At 61.1% G+C, this 18,025-nt stretch overlaps 1 protein-coding gene across 1 annotated transcript; it reads left to right on the forward strand.

The window, feature by feature from the left end:
• The first annotated feature begins 1,900 nt into the window (after positions 1 to 1,900).
• On the forward strand, positions 1,901 to 16,725 carry NPR2 (natriuretic peptide receptor 2). The gene is made up of 22 exons (XM_069880431.1): positions 1,901 to 2,642; positions 10,756 to 10,955; positions 11,040 to 11,153; positions 11,386 to 11,521; positions 11,613 to 11,707; positions 11,790 to 11,922; positions 12,019 to 12,103; positions 12,214 to 12,334; positions 12,871 to 12,945; positions 13,114 to 13,191; positions 13,332 to 13,436; positions 13,712 to 13,783; positions 13,862 to 14,021; positions 14,095 to 14,250; positions 14,330 to 14,498; positions 14,612 to 14,758; positions 14,931 to 15,054; positions 15,179 to 15,247; positions 15,335 to 15,509; positions 15,596 to 15,694; positions 15,790 to 15,881; positions 16,037 to 16,725. Exons 1-22 carry the CDS (start codon positions 1,901 to 1,903, stop codon positions 16,097 to 16,099), a joined length of 3,210 nt encoding a protein of 1,069 aa, XP_069736532.1. The 3' UTR covers positions 16,100 to 16,725.
• The last annotated feature ends 1,300 nt before the right edge of the window (positions 16,726 to 18,025 follow it).

Here is an 18,025-nt window from a genome sequence, read left to right on the forward strand (position 1 = left end):
TTGAGCCCATTCTGTGATCCACGACCCTTATGTTCCCTTCCAACTCACTCCACAATCTCACAACCCTCATGGTCCCCTCCAACCCAACCCATTCCATAATTCCACGACCCTTATGTTCCCTTCCAACTCACTCTGTAATCCCACAACACTTACGGTCCCCTACAACCCAACCCATTCTGTGATCCCACAGTCTTTACAGCCCCTTCCAAATCATTCTGCAATCCTATAATCCTTATGGTCCCTTCCAATCCAACCCATTCCGCAATCCCACCACCCTTACAGTCCCCTCCAACCCAACCCATTCCATAATTCCATAACCCTTATGGTCCTTTCCAACCCATTCCATAATTCCACGATCTTTACGTTCCCTTCCAACCCATTCCATGATTCCCCGACCTTTACGTTCCCTTCCTACCCAGTCCTCGATCCCACCATCCTTACAGTCCCCTCCCACCCAACCCATTCCATAATTCCCCGATCTTCACGTTCCCTTCCAACCCATTCCACGATCCCATCACTGTCACGTTCCTTTCCAACCCATTCCATAATTCCCTGATCTTCATGTTCCCTTCCAATCCATTCCACGATCTCATCACTCTTACATTCCTTTCCAACCCATTCCACGATTCTCCGATCTTCACGTTCCCTTCCAACCCATTCCATGATCCCATCACTCTTACATTCCCTCCCAACCCATTCCACGATCCCATCACTGTCACGTTCCTTTCCAACCCATTCCACGATTCCCCAATCTTCACATTCCCTTCCAACCCATTCCACGATCCCATCACTCTTACTTTCCTTTCCAACCCACTCCACAATTCCCCGATCTTTACGTTCCCTTCCTACCCATTCCTCGATCCCACCACCCTTACAGTCCCCTCCAACCCAACCCATTCCATAATTCCACAACCCTTATGGTCCTTTCCAACCCATTCCATAATTCCCCGATCCTCACGTTCCCTTCCAACCCATTCCACGATCCCATCACTCTTATGTTCCCTTCCCACCCATTCCACGATCCCATCACTCTTACGTTCCTTTCCAACCCATTCCATAATTCCCCGATCCTCACGTTCCCTTCCCACCCATTCCACGATCCCATCACTCTTATGTTCCCTTCCCACCCATTCCACGATCCCATCACTGTCACGTTCCTTTCCAACCCATTCCACGATTCCCCAATCTTCACATTCCCTTCCCACCCATTCCACGATCCCATCACTCTTACGTTCCTTTCCAACCCATTCCATAATTCCCCGATCCTCACGTTCCCTTCCAACCCATTCCACGATCCCATCACTCTTATGTTCCCTTCCCACCCATTCCACGATCCCATCACTCTTACGTTCCTTTCCAACCCATTCCACGATTCCCCGATCCTCACGTTCCCTTCCAACCCATTCCACGATCCCATCACTCTTACGTTCCTTTCCAACCCATTCCATAATTCCCCGATCCTCACGTTCCCTTCCAACCCATTCCACGATCCCATCACTCTTATGTTCCCTTCCCACCCATTCCACGATCCCATCACTCTTACGTTCCTTTCCAACCCATTCCATAATTCCCCGATCCTCACATTCCCTTCCCACCCATTCCACGATCCCATCACTCTTATGTTCCCTTCCCACCCATTCCACGATCCCATCACTCTTACGTTCCTTTCCAACCCGTTCCAAGATTCCCTGATCTCCACGTTCCCTCCCAACCCGCTCCCGGGTCCCCCCACCCGGCCCCGCCGCCGCCCTCCCCGCGGCGCTCCCCGTCGTTCCCGGCAGGGGGCGCTGTGTGTGCCGGGGCGGGCCCGGCCCGGGGCGGGGGCGGCGCGCGGGCGCGCGGCGGGCGGGGTGCGGGCGCGCTGGGCGCGGAGCGGGGGCGTAGGAGGCAGCGCGGCCCCATGGCTCGGCGGCGGCCGCTGCTGCCGCTGCTGCTGCTGCTGCCGCTGCCGCCCCTGCTGCTGCCGGCGGCGGCGGGCGGCGGGCGGCGGGCGGCGTCCCCCGACGGGGCGGACGCGAACCTGACGGTGGCCGTCGTGCTGCCCGAGCGCAACCTGAGCTACGCGTGGGCTTGGCCGCGGGTGGGTCCCGCGCTCAGCCTGGCGCTCGAGGCGCTGGAGCGGGGGGAGCCGCCGCTGCTGCCGCCGCCCTTCTCGGTGCGCGTCGAGTTCATGAGCTCCGAGCTGGACGGCGCCTGCTCCGAGTACGTGGCGCCGCTCAACGCCGTGGACCTCAAGCTCTACCACGACCCCGACGTGCTGTTCGGGCCCGGGTGCGTGTACCCGGCGGCCTCGGTGGGGCGGTTCGCCTCGCACTGGCGGCTGCCGCTCATCACCGGCGGGGCCGTGGCCGCGGGCTTCAGCCACAAGCTGGAGCACTACAGCACGACGGTGCGGACCGGCCCCTCGGCCCCCAAGCTCGGCGCCTTCGTCTCGCACCTGCACGCCCACTTCAACTGGAGCGCCCGCGCCGTCCTGCTCTACGTGGACCGCAAGACCGACGACCGGCCCTACTACTTCACCGTCGAGGGGGTTTACCAGGAGCTGCAGGACGGCAGCAACCTCACCGTGCGCCACCACATCTACTCCCCGGACGAGGGCGGCCCCGACACCGCCGTGCAGTTCATCAAGTCCTACGGGCGCGGTGAGGGGGGGGGCGCGGAGCGGTGGGGAGGGGGAGAGGGTGTGGGGAGGGGGAGGTGGGGGGTAGAAGGAGCAGGGAGAGGGAGGGGGGAGAGGGGAGGGAGAGGGAGAGAGGGAAGGAAGGAGGGTAGAGAGTGGGGGGGGGAGATGGAGGTAGAAAGAGCGGGGGTGGGAGAGGGAGGGGAGAGGGGAGAGAGAGGGGAGGAAGGAGGGTAGAGAGTGTGGGGAGGTGGAGATGGGGGGTAGAAAGAGCAGGGAGAGGGAGAAAGGGAGGGGGAGGGAGAGAGAGGGGGAGAGGGAAGGAAGGAAGGTAGAGAGTGTGGGGAGGTGGAGATGGGGGGTAGAAAGAGCAGGTAGGGGGTGAAGAGAGAGGGGGAGAGGGAAGAGAGAGGGGGAGAAGGAAGGAAGGAGGGTAGAGAGTGTGGGGAGGGGGAGAGAGCATGGGGAATGGGTTACAGAGTGGGGTGGGAGTAGAGAGGGAAGGGAAGGGGTAGAGAGGGAGGGGAAGGGGTAGAGAGGGAGGGGAAGGATGAGAAAGGGAAGGGAGAGGGAGTGGGGAGGGTATGGAAAGAGTGGAGAGGGAGGGGTAGGAGTTAGCGTGGGGAGGGGGCAGAGAGGGAGGGGAAGGGGGAGAGAGAGAGGGAAGGGGTAGAGAGCATGGGGAGGGGGTTAGAGGTGTGGGGAAGAGGGAGAGAGGAGGAGAGGGAGGTAGAAAGTGGGGAGGGGGAGAGAGCATGGGGAAGAGGGTAGAGTGGGAGGGGAAGGGAGAGAGAGGGAAGGGAGGGGGAGAAAGGGAAGGGAGAGAGGGAGGGGAAGGGACAGGGAGGGGAAGGGGGTAGAGAGTTTGGGGAGGGGGTTAGGGAGCACGGAGAAGAGGGAGAGGGGTAGAGAGGGAGGGAAGGGGAGAGAGAGCGTGGGGAAGGGGAAGAGAGCATGGGGAGGGGGTTAGTGTGGGGAGGGTTGGGGGGTAGAGAGGGAGGGGAAGAGGAGAGAAGGAGGGCAGGGGGCGAGAGGGAAGGGAGGGGGTAGAGAGAGTAGGGAAGGGGAGCGAGGGAGGGGAAGGGGGAGAGAGAGGAAGGAGATGGGGAGAGGCCGTGGGGAGGGGGTAGAGACTGTGAGGAGGGGGAGAGAGTGAGGGAAAGGGGGGGAGAGATGGAGGAGAGGGGGGTAGAGAGAGTGGGGAGGCAGGGGAAGGGGGTAGAGAGCATGGGGAGGGGCTTAGAGAGTGTGGAGAAGAGGGAGAGAGGGAGGAAAAGGGGGAGAGACAGAAGGGAGAGGGGTAGAGAGCGTGAGGAAGGGGTTAGAGAGCGTGGGGGAGAGGGAGAGAGGGAGGGGTGGGGAGAGAGGGGCTAGAGAGTGTGGGGAGAGGGTAGAGAAGGGGGGAAGGGGGAGAGAGTATGGGGAGGGGGTTAGGGAGCGTGACGAAGGGTAGAGAGGAAGGGGAGGGGGGTAGAGAGCATGGGGAGGGAGAGGGTGGGGTGGGGGTTAGCATGGGGGCAGAGAGGGAGGGGAAGGGGGAGACAGAAAGGAAGGGGGAGAGAGGGAGGGGAGGGGTTGAAAGAGTGGGGAGGGGGAGAGAGGGAGGGGAAGGGGATAGAGAGTGTGGGGCTGTGGGAGGGAGGGAGGAAGGGAGGGGAAGGGGTAGAGAGCGTGGGGAGGGTGGGGAGAGAGTGGGCGGGGAGAGAGGCAGGGGAAGGGGTTAGAGAGGGAGGGGAGAGGGGCAGAGGGCGTGGGGAGAGGGTGGGAGAAAGAGGAGAGAGGGAGGGATGGGGTAGAGTGGGAAGGGAGAAAGGGAGGAGTGGGGGTTAGTGTGGGGTGGGGGCAGAGAGGGAGGGGGTGCGAGGGAGGGGAAGGGGAGAGAGGGAGGGGAGAGGGGTAGAGAGAGTGGGGAGAGAGTAGAAAGAGTGGAGAGGGAGAGAGAGGGAGGGGTGGGAGTTAGCGTGGGGAGGGGGAGCGGGGGAGGGGAAAGGGGAGAGAGTGTGGGAAGTGGGTAGAGGGTGTGGGGAGGAGGATAGAGAGGTGGGAAGAGGGAGAGAGGGAGGGGAGATGGGTAGAGAAGGAGGGGAGCCGGTAGAGAGAGGGGAAGGGGGAGAGGGAGGGGTGGAGTAGCGAGGAAAGGGAGAGGGGTAGAGAGAGTGGAGAGGGGGTAGAGTGGGGAGGGGGAGAGAGCATGGGGAAGGGGGCTAGACAGGGAGGGGGAGAGAGGGGGGAGAAGAGGGCAGAAACAGTGGGGAGGTGGGGAGAGAGCGTGGGGAAGAGGGGTGGAGTGGGAGGGGAAGAGGAGAGAGGGAGGGGCGGGGTAGAGAGCGTGGGGAAGGGGTGGTAGGCATCAGGAGGGGAGTAGAAAGTATCGAGGGGTCAGCATGTATGGGGAGGGGATAGAAAGCATGGGGAGGGGGTAAGGAGCATGGGGAGGGGGTGGCAGGTGTGGGGAGGGGGATAGAAAGAATGAAGAGGGGGTGGCAGGTGTGGGGAGGGGGGTAGAAAGAATGAAGAGGATGTGGCAGGCATGGGGAGGGGGGTAGAAAGCTTGAAGGGGAGGAGATTAGACATGGTGGGGGGTGACAGGCATGGGGAGTGGGGTAGAAAGTGTGGGGAGTGGGGCTTAGGTGTGGGGATGGGCTAGAAAGCATGGGGAGGGGGCTCAGGAGTGGGGAGGCATCCAGTCCTCAGTGGAGAAGGTGGGGAGAGGCAGGGGAAGCAAGGGTGTGGGGAGGGGGGTGACAGGGACATGGAGAGGGAGGGGAAGGCATGGAGGGGACCCTAGGCGAGGCAGGGATGAGTGCCTGGGATGAGGGGGAGCGGAGGGGGCGCCCCGTGGGGGAGGCGAAGTTCTCCATGGGGCACAGCCAGGGATTCAGGATGGTTGTGGGGCACAGAGAGAGGGGACAGGGGTGCGGTGGGACATGTGTGGGGCACAGAGAGGTAACAGGGGTGCAGTGGGGCCCGCGTAGGGTACAGAAGGGTGCCAGGAACATAGTGGGACTCGTGTGGGGCGCAGCAAGGGGCCACAGACACAGTGACACCTTTGTGGAGAACAGTGAGGGCTTGAAGACACCATGGGACTCATGCGGGGCGCAGAGAGGGGGCCGAGGACTCAGTGGGACCCGTGTGGGGCACAGCAAGGGGAGCACTGGGACTCGTGTGGGACATGGGCAAAACAGGGGGTGTGTAGGGCTCGGTGAGGGCACATTTCACTGCCGTGGGGCTTGGAAGGAAGCGAGACCTGCAGGGGAAAGTGGATGCATCAGGGACAGGGCAGCACGTGGGAGGTCCAGGCACCCCAGTGCCACTGGAGGGTCCAAGGCAGGGTTGGGGGCTGTGAGTTTTCCCTCCTCATCTCCCTGTGCTGGGGGAGAGCTGGGCTGGACCCTCACCTTGTTGGACCAGGTGGTGTGAGGGACGCTGGGGCCACCCTACCCTCCAGCATTAGCAGCATCAGGGCATGTCGGGGGGCAAGCAGGACCCAGCCACATCCTCGGGGGCTGCAGGTAACAGTGTGGACGTGGGCGTTGTGTAGCCTGGTGCCAGCGTGCCGAGAGGGTTGTACCGTGCTGGGGCAGAGCCCCCCGACCTGGCATTTCGGTTACCCGAGCGGTGCCCCAGGGACGGGGCTGGGAATGGCCCCACCCTGCTGATGGAGAGGTAAATCAATACGGTGCCTTGTGAGCGTCCCAGGAGAGCAGCTATATTGGGAGCCGGAGGAAATGGAGGGGCTTATAGAGGCAGCTGGAGAGCAAGGGCAGCCTGATTCTCTTCCATTATTGATGAGCGGGATGTATCGATCCCAGAGCCAGCCACTCTGTGGTGCTTCTTAATGGATCCTGAGATGCTATGTCATTAAGAAGGACATCGAGCTGGGAGAAGTGGAGCCAGATGGGCCAGCAGGAGACACGGTTGAGGCTGCGTGGGACCAGGCTGGTGTGCTTCGGGGTGGTGGGCTGGGTTGCCAGGGACTCAGGCCGGTGGGGCTGGGTCCATGGGGCTGGGAATCCCATGCTGGGCTGCAGGAGCAGCTTGTGGTTGCCCATCTTCTTTGCCTGGCCAAGGGACTGTGAGGGAGGCTCCCTGGAGGGCTGGCACCGACTGCGGGGTGTGGAGCTTCATATGGGACAGGAGCAGAAGACCATGCAAGGGAAAAGGCTAAGATCAGCAACTCCCATCAACGTTTCCGGCTTAGTGCTGTAAATCACCCTGATGGGAATCGATCCCTTCTGATGCGGTCAGGGGGTCGTGGCTGCTGGGGGTTGAGGAAAGAGACCAGGTGTGGGCAGAGACCTGGGGCACCTCTGAGCCAGGATGCAGGGGGTCTGGACCCCTTTGGCCACAGACCAGAGACGGGGGCAGAGTGTGGGGCTGAATGCTTGGTCCTACAGGGACAGGTGCTCAGGACTGTGATGCTGGTGGTAGGTGCTTTCCTAATCTGGGAATGAGGGGCAGGGAGTGGGAACAGCACGGCTGTCCCAGGGGTGCCCACCCCTATGTGGCATGGAGAGACAAGCAGGAGCTTTAGAATCACAGAATCACTAGGTTGGAAAGGACCCACTGGATGATTGAGCCCAATCATTCCTATCAATCACTAAACCATGCCCCTCAGCGCCTCGTCCACCTGTGCTTTAAACACCTGCAGGGAAGGTGACTCAACCACCTCCCTCAGCAGCCTGTTCCAGTGCCTAAAGACCCTTTCTGTGAAAAATTTTTTCCTCATGTCTAGCCTGAACCTCCCCTGGTGGAGCTTGAGGCCATTCCCTCTAGTCCTGTCCCCTGTCACTTGGGAGAAGAGGCCAGCACCCTCCTCTCCACAACCTCCTTTTAGGTAGTTGTAGAGAGTAATAAGGTCTCCCCTCAGCCTCTTCTTCTCCAGGCTAAACATCCCCAGCTCTCTCAGCTGCTCCTCCTAAGACTTGTTCTCTAGCCCCTTCACCATCTTTGTTGCTCTTCCCTGGACTCACTCCAGAGCCTCAACATCCTTCCTGTGGTGAGGGGCCCAGAGCTGAACACAGGATTTGAGGTGCAGCCACATCAGTGTCCATGCTCTGTGATGGCCCCACATGAAACCCCTCTTGGTGTCACCTTCCTTCTCCCAGGTGGTGGGCAGGAGGTTGTTAAACCTTTCCCAGGAGAAGTCAGTTCCCTGTCCCACCATGTGCCCTCAAAGCTGCCAATGCCCGATGTTTGGACACGGGGGCACGGGGATGCATTTCCTTGTCCATTGTACGGCTGCTTTGCGCTCCCCATTGCCCCTCTCACCGGTGCCTCGGCGACGTGCAGGGGCCCACGTCTCCCCTGCCACTTGTAAAAGTGCTGATATAATTAGAGCTGTGGTTGAGGGAATTACCAGAGCATCTGCCTGCAAAGTCCAGGTCCCCTGCCTGGGGAGACGGCCGGGTGCTGCTGCCGCTGGAAGGTCCTCACCCCTGCAATCCCCCTTGGGCATGGGACGGCTGCTTGGCCAAGCAAGGACCTCTGTGTTACAGTGCTCTGTGCTGGTGGGGCTGCTCAGAACTGGGATTTCCTATCCCAAACTGTAGTTCACCCTCACTTTGGGGTTGTCTTCCAACATGCAGGGCTCAGGCATTGTCACAGGTCTGTGGACAGTGCCTCCTGCATCGTGGGCACCCCCTGAATGGCTGTGGGCTGCCTGCACGCCAGCCTTGCAGGACGCCATTCCGCTTGTCGGTGATGCTAAAGCTGCCTTTGGCCACTTGCCGACCCCCTAGCGGGGTGTGAGCAGACAGGGGTGCTGCTGGCTGGGCAGGAGGCAGCCAGCTGGAGGCAGCTGCCAGCATCATGGAGAGAGAGCCCTGAGCGCTGACCTTTTCTGTTTGCACGGTTCATGTGAGCTGTCCCTGGGGAGCCATCCAGGCGCCATCACCCCCCTTGCTTGGTGGCCTTTGACCACGCAGGCTTTTGCTGCTGCCATCGTAGAGGCCAGAGGCACAGAGTGTCCCACCATCTGCCACCAGCTGCTGTGGCTCCCTGGCCCATGCGGTGCCACAGGCTGCCTTTTCTTGGCGCCTGTGATGAGGTTCGGAGGGTCCCACACTGCATCCTCATGGGGACACCCTCAGGCCCTGTGCCAGGGAGATGCTGAGCATCCTGTTCTGGCCAAGAAATCTGGGTTCGGCACATTTCTCGGTGTGCAACTAGTGAAATGGGAAAGTGGAAAGTGTTTATTTGAAGTACTGCAGCACTCGGAGGGAAAACATTTCTGACCCTGAAATGGGCTTTTGCTCCTGCACGGCCCAAGCTGCTGTGATTTCTCTCTTCCCTGAGCCCAGGAGCAGCTGTCCACAGTGCCACCCCTCATGTCTGTGTGTCCCAGTGCCTGCCAGCAGCAGGGACCCCATCGCAGGGAGCATGGACCCATCCCAGGGCGCAGGGACCCTATCGCAGGGAGCAGGGACCTCATCCCAGGGCACAGGGACTTCCTTGCTCTCCCCAGCCCTCCCTGCACTCCGCGTCACGCTGGGGCACCGGGCCCCATGCAGAGGAGCTGAGCGCTGGGGCCAGTGCCCGAGCGTGACATTCCTTCGCCGCCACCGCCTCCTCCGTTGCTCAATCCTGGGTTCCCAGCCAGGCAGGCTGGAGCGGGGGCCCTGGTTTTCCGGGGGGAGGGAGGAGGCAATGGCAGGAACCTAAGCAAGGACGAGGAGGGCCCCTGCTTGGGGGGGTTTCGGACACTCTCGAGCGCCTGTCCCTGCAGCCTGTGGTGCCCCGTGCCAGCCCCATGGTGTCCCCACGCCGTATCCACATGGGCATCCCGCCGGGGCTGGCTGAGCCCCCAGCAGCAGGTAGGGGTGCGTGGGGTGTCCGTTTGGGGTCCGGGCACCCCCTTGCCGCATGGGTCACACCAGTGAGATGCTCTGTTTCCAATTAGTGTCGGCAGCCGCTGAAGGTGCTGGAATCCGGGAACCTGCACATTCCTGCCGCACGGCCGGCCGCGAACCCAAACATGGGTTTGTCCTGTTCCCCAGCCTGGATTCCCCAGGGGCCTCCAGCACATGGCCCTGACGCCTCTCCTGCCTCCTCCAGTCCCCAGGCTGGGGCTGGCAGGGAGCAGCCAGGGAGCTGATGCCAGGGGGGGCATCCTCTGGGTGGCTTTTGCTGGAGCAGGGTGCGTTGGGTCTGTGTGAGAGGTGTCTGCCCCCCGTTTTGGAGCAAGAGTTCCCCTGTTCTCCTTTCCCCCTTCAGCCTAAGGCAGCTGATGGGGCAGGAGTGGGTCAGGGCCAGTGACAGCAGTGGGGCTGAGTGTGCTCTGCTGCCACAGGATATGTGGGGTGCAAAGGTGGTGAGCTGAGCCCTGCCCCATCTCATAGAATCATAGAATGACCAGGTTGGAAGAGACCCACTGGATCATTGAGCCCAACCATTCCTATCAATCACTAAATCATGATCCTCAGCACCTCGTCCACCCGTGCCTTAAACACCTCCAGGGAAGGTGACTCAACCACCTCCCTCAGCAGCCTGTTCCAGTGCCCAATGACCCTTTCTGTGAAAATTTTTTTCCTGATGTTCAGCCTGAATCTCCCCTGGCGGAGCTTGAGGCCATTCCCTCTTGTCCCGTCCCCTGTCACTTGGGAGAAGAGGCCAGCTCCCTCCTCTCCACAACCTCCTTTCAGGCAGTTGTAGAGAGCAATGAGGTCTCCCCTCAGCCTCCTCTTCTCCAGGCTAAACAACCCCAGCTCTCTCAGCCGTTCCTCCTAAGACTTGTTCTCCAGCCCCTTCACCATCTTTGTTGCTCTTCTCTGGACTCGCTCCAGAGCCTCAACATCCTTCTTGTGGTGAGGGGCCCAGAACTGAACACAGGATTCGAGGAGCGGTCTCACCAGTGCCGAGTACAGAGGGAGAATAACCTCCCTGGACCTGCTGGCCACGCTGTTTCTGATCCAAGCCAAGATGCCATTGACCTTCTTGGCCACCTGGGCCACTGCTGGCTCATGTTCAGTCGCTGTCAACCAACAACCCCAGGTCCTCTCTGGCTCTTCCATGCTCTCAGCCACCACCGAGCGTGTCCTTGGGGCTGCAGTGCCCTGGGAAAGCATCCTACCCTACTCCTGAGCTGGGTGAGGTGGGTTTGGCATCATCCCTCTGACGCCCCTGTCTCCCTGCAGTGGTGTATCTCTGTGGGCCACCAGAGATGCTGCGGCAGATCATGCAGCTGGCTCAGCGGGAGAATCTTACCAACGGCGATTATGTATTCTTCTACCTGGATGTCTTTGGGGAGAGCCTGCGGGGTGACTCTGGCCGTGATGCCTTCAAGCCCTGGCAGCAGGGTCCTGGCCAGGACTCAGGTCTGCGTGAGGCTTTCCAGGTGAGCTGCACCTGCCTGCCTGGGGATGGGGATCCCTACAGCCCGGCTCTGGTGTGTGAACCAGGGTGTTGTGCTCGGTTGCAGATGGTGCTGGTGATCACCTACTACGAGCCCCAAAATCCTGAGTACCAGCAGTTCCAAAACCAGCTCATCCTGCGAGCTAAGCAGAAATTCGGAGTGCAGCTCAACTACTCCTTGGTGAGTGAGTCCCTTTGGGTGATGGGGCCATGAGGACCATCTCAGTGGAGCTGTGGCACCTCACCAAGGTGCTGAGGAGCCCCTCCTGGTGAGAATAGCCACTGTGGCATGTATTTTGGCCCTGGTTTGGGTGTATGGAGCCATGGATGGGTGTGTGGCCCTGTTTGGGGGTCCTGGGGCCAGGATCCCTCTGTGCATATGGCCACAGGGGTGCTGAGGTTCCTCTTGGCAGATGAACCTGGTGGCGGGGTGTTTTTATGATGGGATGCTGCTCTACGCCACGGTGCTGAACGAGACCCTCCGGGAGGGTGGCTCCAAGAAAAACGCCACCCACATCATCGAGAAGATGCGGGACCGCAAGTTCCAGGGTAATGGTGGGACGGAAGCAGCTGGGCTGCAGGTGCCGCAGGGGTAGTGGGACCCGGTCCCCATCCCACCTGGATCTCTCTTCTCCCACAGGAGTCACGGGGCTGGTGAGCATGGACAGCAACAATGACCGGGACACTGACTTCAACCTGTGGGCCATGGGCGACCTCGAGAGCGGGCAGTACGAGGTAGGAGCCAGCACTAGGATCCTACTGGCAGCTGGGGCGGGGTGACAGGATGCTGGGGAGTCCTCAGCTTGCTCTGCTGTAGGTGGTGGGACACTACTCGGGTGTGGAGAAGCAGATCCATTGGCTGGGACGACCCATCCCCTGGGTGAAAGGAGCTCCCCCCTTGGACAACCCGCCCTGTGTCTTTGATGTGGATGATCCCTCCTGTGATAAAAGTGGGTGGGCTGAATCCCCACATCCCTCAGTCCCCAGCACCCTTCCCCATGGGTGCATGACAGCCTGGCCACGCTGATGTCTCCTCCTGCCTGCAGCCCCCCTCTCCATGCTGGCCATCGTGGCTTTGGGCACCGGCCTCACCTTCGTCATGTTTGGCATCTCCAGCTTCCTCATCTTCAGGTCAGTCAGGGCTGGGGGAGCCTCTGCCTGGGCACCGGGTACCCCTCAGCCTGGCTGGGGGGCAGGCAGCACAGGGGTGTATGGGGACCTGACCCCAGTGTGCTCCCCAGGAAACTCATGCTGGAGAAGGAGCTTGCCAGCATGCTCTGGAGGATCCGCTGGGATGAGCTGGAATTTGGGAGCCCCGAGCGGTATCACAAAGCAGCTGGCAGTCGGCTCACCCTGTCCCTGGTGAGAGCTACCACACTCCTCCTGCTCTCCTGCCCCTGCACTGCCCTCTGTCCCTGAATGACCCTCCAGCTTTGTTGATCCCTTTGAGGTCCTCCATCCCCTACAGTACCACAGCCCATTGCACCCATCTTCCACACGGCCTTCCCTCCTTACATAGCCCTCAATCCCCTCAGAACCACATATCATCCATTCCCTGCGTGACCTTCCATCCCCTGCAGACCCACACTTGATCCATCCTCTACACAAGCCTGAATCCCTTACAGAGCAACACGCCTCATCACGCCTGTATGTGGCCCTCCATCCCCTTCACAGCCACACCTTCTCCATCCTCTGCACCTCCTTAGCTCCCCTGCAGGGAGGCACATCTCACCCTATGGGCTTCACCCTCCCTACACAGCAAGCAGAGCTTGTCTTGACCCTTCAGAGCTCATCCTGCACTGTCCCCTGCTTACCCATGGGTGCCCCTGCCGTGCTCTGTTGGCATCTGTCACGCCATAGGCTGGGGTCCCCATCCCTAATCCCCTCCTTGCCTGTAGCGCGGCTCCAGCTACGGCTCGCTGATGACCACCCATGGCAAGTACCAGATCTTCGCCAACACTGGCCACTTCAAGGTCAGTGTGGCACTTGGGGAGCTGAGCCCTCTCTCCGAAACCCCCCAGCCCTGTGAGGGTGCCCTCCCTCTTGGCTGCACCCCGTCTCTATGGGATGACAGCACCTTCCTCCCCTTCCCAAATCTGACCAGTGAGCACTGACTTATTCCCCTTCCCTTGCTCCCCCAGGGCAATGTGGTGGCCATCAAGCACATCAACAAGAAGCGCATTGAGCTGACGCGGCAGGTGCTTTTTGAGCTGAAACATGTAAGTTTGGGGGATCTTTGCTGGGATGGGCACCCTGCTTGGGGTTGCAGAGGGTAGTCATAGCAGGGGACAGGGCTGGTGGGAGCAGCAGTGCATGGACTCCTGACCTCAGTGCCACTTGGCTTCTGCTTTCACCTCAGATGCGGGATATCCAGTTCAACCACCTGACCCGCTTCATCGGAGCGTGCATCGACCCCCCCAACATCTGCATAGTCACAGAGTACTGCCCACGGGGCAGCCTGCAGGTAGGGGAGCTGGGAGGCACTGTGGGTGACATTTAGGCCCTCCAGGTGACCCAACTGGGCTGGGTGTTGAGCACAGACAGGGATGTAGGTGCTGGTGGGTACCCAAGCCCCAGAAAACTCTCAGGAAAGCTGCCCATGCAGGTACCAGAGGCTGGGGGGCTGGGCGGGGAGGTGTGTGTGCCATGGAGTTCCCTGCAGCTGGATGTGCGGCAAGCCTGGTGCTGTGTCACCATCCCCGGGGTGCTTGGTGGGGTCTGCTCATTGTGCTGACCCAGGATGTCCTGGAGAATGAGAGCATCAACCTGGACTGGATGTTTCGCTACTCCCTCATCAACGACATCGTCAAGGTACCCAGGCGAGGGGCAAGGAGGGGTTTGGGGGCGGTGCCTGAGGGGTGCCAGCTTCACTCTATCCGTCTGTCCCAGGGCATGGCCTTCCTGCACAACAGCATCATTGGCCACCATGGCAGCCTCAAGTCATCCAACTGCGTGGTGGACAGCCGCTTCGTGCTGAAGATCACTGACTACGGGCTGGCCAGCTTCCGCACACCCTGTGACGGCGAGGACACGCACGCCCTCTATGCCAGTGAGTGCCCGCTTATGGGATCCAGGGGGATGGGGTGGCCTTGCCTCACCGCTCTGCGGCTGTGTCCCACCAGAGAAGCTGTGGACAGCCCCAGAACTGCTGCAAAAGGGGCGCCTGCCCACCCTGGGTATGCAGAAAGCTGACGTCTACAGCTTTGGCATCATCGTGCAGGAGGTCGCGCTGCGCAATGGCCCTTTCTATATCGAGGGCATGGACCTGAGCCCCAAAGGTGAGAGTGGGGGACAGGTGTGGGGTGGTCCCACCCCTCCAGGGAGGCGTGGCGCTCACCAATAGCCACCTCATGGCAGAGATCGTGCAGAAGGTGCGTAACAGCCAGAAGCCCTTCTTCCGCCCCTCCATCGACATCGGGGTGCACAGCGAGGAGCTGGCGGTGCTGATGGAGCGGTGCTGGGCGCAGGAGCCGGCCGAGCGCCCCGACTTCAGCCAGATCAAGATCTTCATCCGTAGATTCAACAAGTGGGTGGCCGGCAAGTGGGAAAGGCGGCCTTGGGCAGGAGTGGGGACAGCCTTGGGGGCAGTGGTTTGGGGGGCATCTCTTTCTGTGTTGCCAGCTGTCTGCACCCCCGCAGGGAGGGCAGTACCAGCATCCTGGACAACCTGCTGTCACGCATGGAGCAGTATGCCAACAACCTGGAGAAGCTGGTGGAGGAGCGGACGCAGGCCTACCTGGAGGAGAAGCGCAAGGCAGAAAACCTCCTCTACCAGATTCTTCCCCAGTGAGAGATGGGACCGTGTGGGGCTGAGGGTTGGTGTGGGATCAGTGTGTACCCACAGCTGTGCAAGCGTGGGGACCCTTAGCTGGCTCTCCGTGCAGGTGTAGGGCAAGGGGGGTGAGGGGAAGAGGGGCTTGTGGTGGGAGCCCAGCACCATCTCTTCTGTCCTTGCCAGCTCCGTGGCAGAGCAGCTGAAGCGTGGGGAGACTGTGCGGGCTGAGGCTTTCGACAGCGTCACCATCTACTTCAGTGACATTGTGGGCTTCACTGCCCTCTCAGCAGAGAGCACCCCCATGCAGGTGAGAGCAGGGCTTGGGGGGCAGCCTCTCTGTGGGGCTGATGGGGGGCGGGGGAGGTCATACCCTGTCAGTGCCATCCGTGGGGCTGTGTGTACATGCCCACTCCTGGCCCCACACCCACCAGGTCGTGACGCTGTTGAACGATCTCTACACTTGCTTTGATGCCATCATCGACAACTTCGACGTCTACAAGGTGAGGGTGGGGTGAGCAAACGCAGCCCTCTGGAGTGAGGTGGGCAGTGAGGAGCCCAGGATGTACCCACTCCCCCTCGCCCTGTAGGTGGAGACCATTGGGGATGCCTACATGGTGGTGTCGGGGCTGCCGGTGCGCAATGGGAAGTTGCACGCTCGCGAGATTGTCCGCATGGCCCTGGCACTGCTCGAGGCTGTCAAAACCTTCAAGATCCGGCACCGGCCCAATGACCAGCTCCACCTGCGCATTGGCATACACACGGGTGAGCCTCCGTACTGGCCAGCACCGCAGGTGCAGAATGCTCGTCCACGCACCCTGCCACAGCCCCAGGCATCTCTGTGCCTGCAGGTCCTGTGTGCGCTGGAGTCGTGGGTCTGAAGATGCCACGGTACTGCCTTTTTGGGGACACAGTGAACACTGCATCCCGCATGGAATCCAATGGCCAGGGTGAGCCGTGGGGGCTGGCAGCTGGGGCTTGTGCCACAGGTAGTGCTGTGCTTCTGGACCCAGCTGTGTCCCTTTTGCCTCTCTGTGCCATGCAGCCCTGAAGATCCATGTCTCGTCCACCACCAAGGAAGTCCTGGATGAGTTTGGCTGCTTCGAGCTGGAGCTGCGTGGGGATGTGGAGATTAAGGTGAGGGTTTGGGGACCATGGCAGGGTGGCAGCCCTTCCTGCCATGCGATGGGTGGGTGAGTCGGGGCTGGGACCCCTTTCCCCCCCTTGGTGCTGACGCATGGAGCAGCAGTGGGTTCAGGGAGGGTCTCACTGCCCCCTCTCTGACCCCGCAGGGCAAGGGGAAGATGCGGACGTACTGGCTGCTGGGTGAGAGGAAAGACCCCAAAGTCATCTGAGCCTGGCACCAGCAGCGAAACCCCCAGCCTTGATGGGGCCACCACGCTTCCCAGTGCCTGGCCCCCGGGATGCACCACCAAACCCCCTGTCACCACAGCCCCACCAACAGCACCGCAGCCCTCCTGCTTCAGCAGGGCTTGGGCACAGAGCGGGAGAGCAGTGGCCATGGTACCACCAGCTCCCGCCTCCACTGGCACCAGCAAAGCCCACCTCCCTCCGCAGCATCCGCTGGAGTGGGGGAACTGGCCCAGATCCAGCCTGGGGGCCGGATCCTGCCCTGTATCCCCTCACCTCCACTCTCTCTCCTGTGGCTCAGCTGGCTCTGAGCCACTCCCGGGGCCTGGCTGCCCCGCAGGGCACTTTGCCATCCCTGTTAAGTACCTGGCCCCTGGCAGAACTTGTGCCCATGTCACCCCGTTCTCGGGGCAGTGGGCGGAAATAGGGGATCCTGCCAGTATTGACCCCTTGGCCAGAGCAGGCTTCAATGCCGTATCTCTCCCTCCTCCTCGGTCTCTTCCTCCCTGTATATATCCCCACCAGGGCATGTAAATACCCCCGCTCCCCCGGGTGTAAATATAGGAGTCGCTGCGAACTATTTTGTTGAAATACAAACTTCCCCAAATTCCTCCGTCCCCTGACCTGTGCTTCCCTCTGCCCTGGAGCACCAAGTGGGTTGGGGCTGGACCTCAACATCCAGCTCAGCCTGAGCTGTGAACAGCTGCCTGGAGCATCTTAGAGAGCGTCCTACCCTGAGGGTCAGGCTGTGGTGCAGGATGGAGCTCCAGGCACAGGGAGCCGGTGCAGGACAGCTGCAGCAGTGGCTGGCGAGGGCTCAAGGCGGTGCTGGGAAGGCAGGGCTGCCACAGCGGGGTTTGCTTTGGCTCAAGGGCCGCAGTGTGTTCCTCTGAGCTCATGCTCTGGCTCTGCTGCCGCTGCCTTTTACTGGAACCCACCTGTGCCAGAGGGCTGGGATGGGGGCCGCGTGTGGGTGCCGGGTGAGGGTGCATCCCAGTGGAAGGAGGATCCCAATGAAGGAGGGAGGCTCCAGGGGCCATAGGGTGTTTTGGGGCAGCTGTGGCTGGCAGAGGGGCTGTGCTGCATGGCCTTTGCTGCATGGCCCCATGGGGATTGGGATGCCAGGGACACAGTGCTTCCCCTCTGAATGTCCCAAGGACTGACTCCATGGGCATCGGTTTGGGAGACATCTCCAGTATTTCCTTCCTGCTGACAGAAAAGACCCTGCACCCATCAGCTCCGTGTTTCTCCCCTTCACAGGCAGGCACCCCCAGCAGGACATGGCTCCAGGGGTGGGTGGCATGCAGAGACACGAGCTTGCCTGCGTTTCTGAGAGAGCGCGGACTCCAGCACAGACTCACGCTGCCCTGTGGAGAGAAGGTGCCATCAGCTCCACTTGCTGCCTTTTTAGGGGGCACATAGCTCAAGGGGGAGCTCAGCCTCACCTTGCCCTGGCAGCACCTGCATTTGCGGAGGGCGGTAGGCATCCATGGTGGTGCTGATCGGGGGCGAGGACGGGAGCTCCTGGGTCAGCAGCCCACGGTGGCCATGCCGGTAGATGTAGCTCTCGTAGCCCAGCTGATGCCCCTGCACATCGTCCAGGTCGTTCGTGGCTCTCTGGGGACAGACAGTGGGGGCTGCAGGAAGGAGGCGGAAGCCCACCCTGGAGTGTCCCATGCCCTCTCCCGGCTTCCAGGCTTTTGGTAGTTCCATCAGGCTCTGGGCACAGTTGGGAGATGGGCGCAAGGCACCCTCTCACAGGTTGGGCTTTGCCCCATACGTAAAGCTGTGCCATGCAGACAAGTGTCTGACGCAAGTCCTGGGGCAGCCCCTGAGGCACAAGCTGCAAAAAGGGAGGACGGTCCTTCTAGCCAGCTTGCTGGGAAAGCTGGAGCAGGGGCACTGGTGGC

Source organism: Phaenicophaeus curvirostris, chromosome Z (assembly GCF_032191515.1).
Source record: "Phaenicophaeus curvirostris isolate KB17595 chromosome Z, BPBGC_Pcur_1.0, whole genome shotgun sequence".
NCBI classification, from domain to species: domain Eukaryota; kingdom Metazoa; phylum Chordata; class Aves; order Cuculiformes; family Cuculidae; genus Phaenicophaeus; species Phaenicophaeus curvirostris.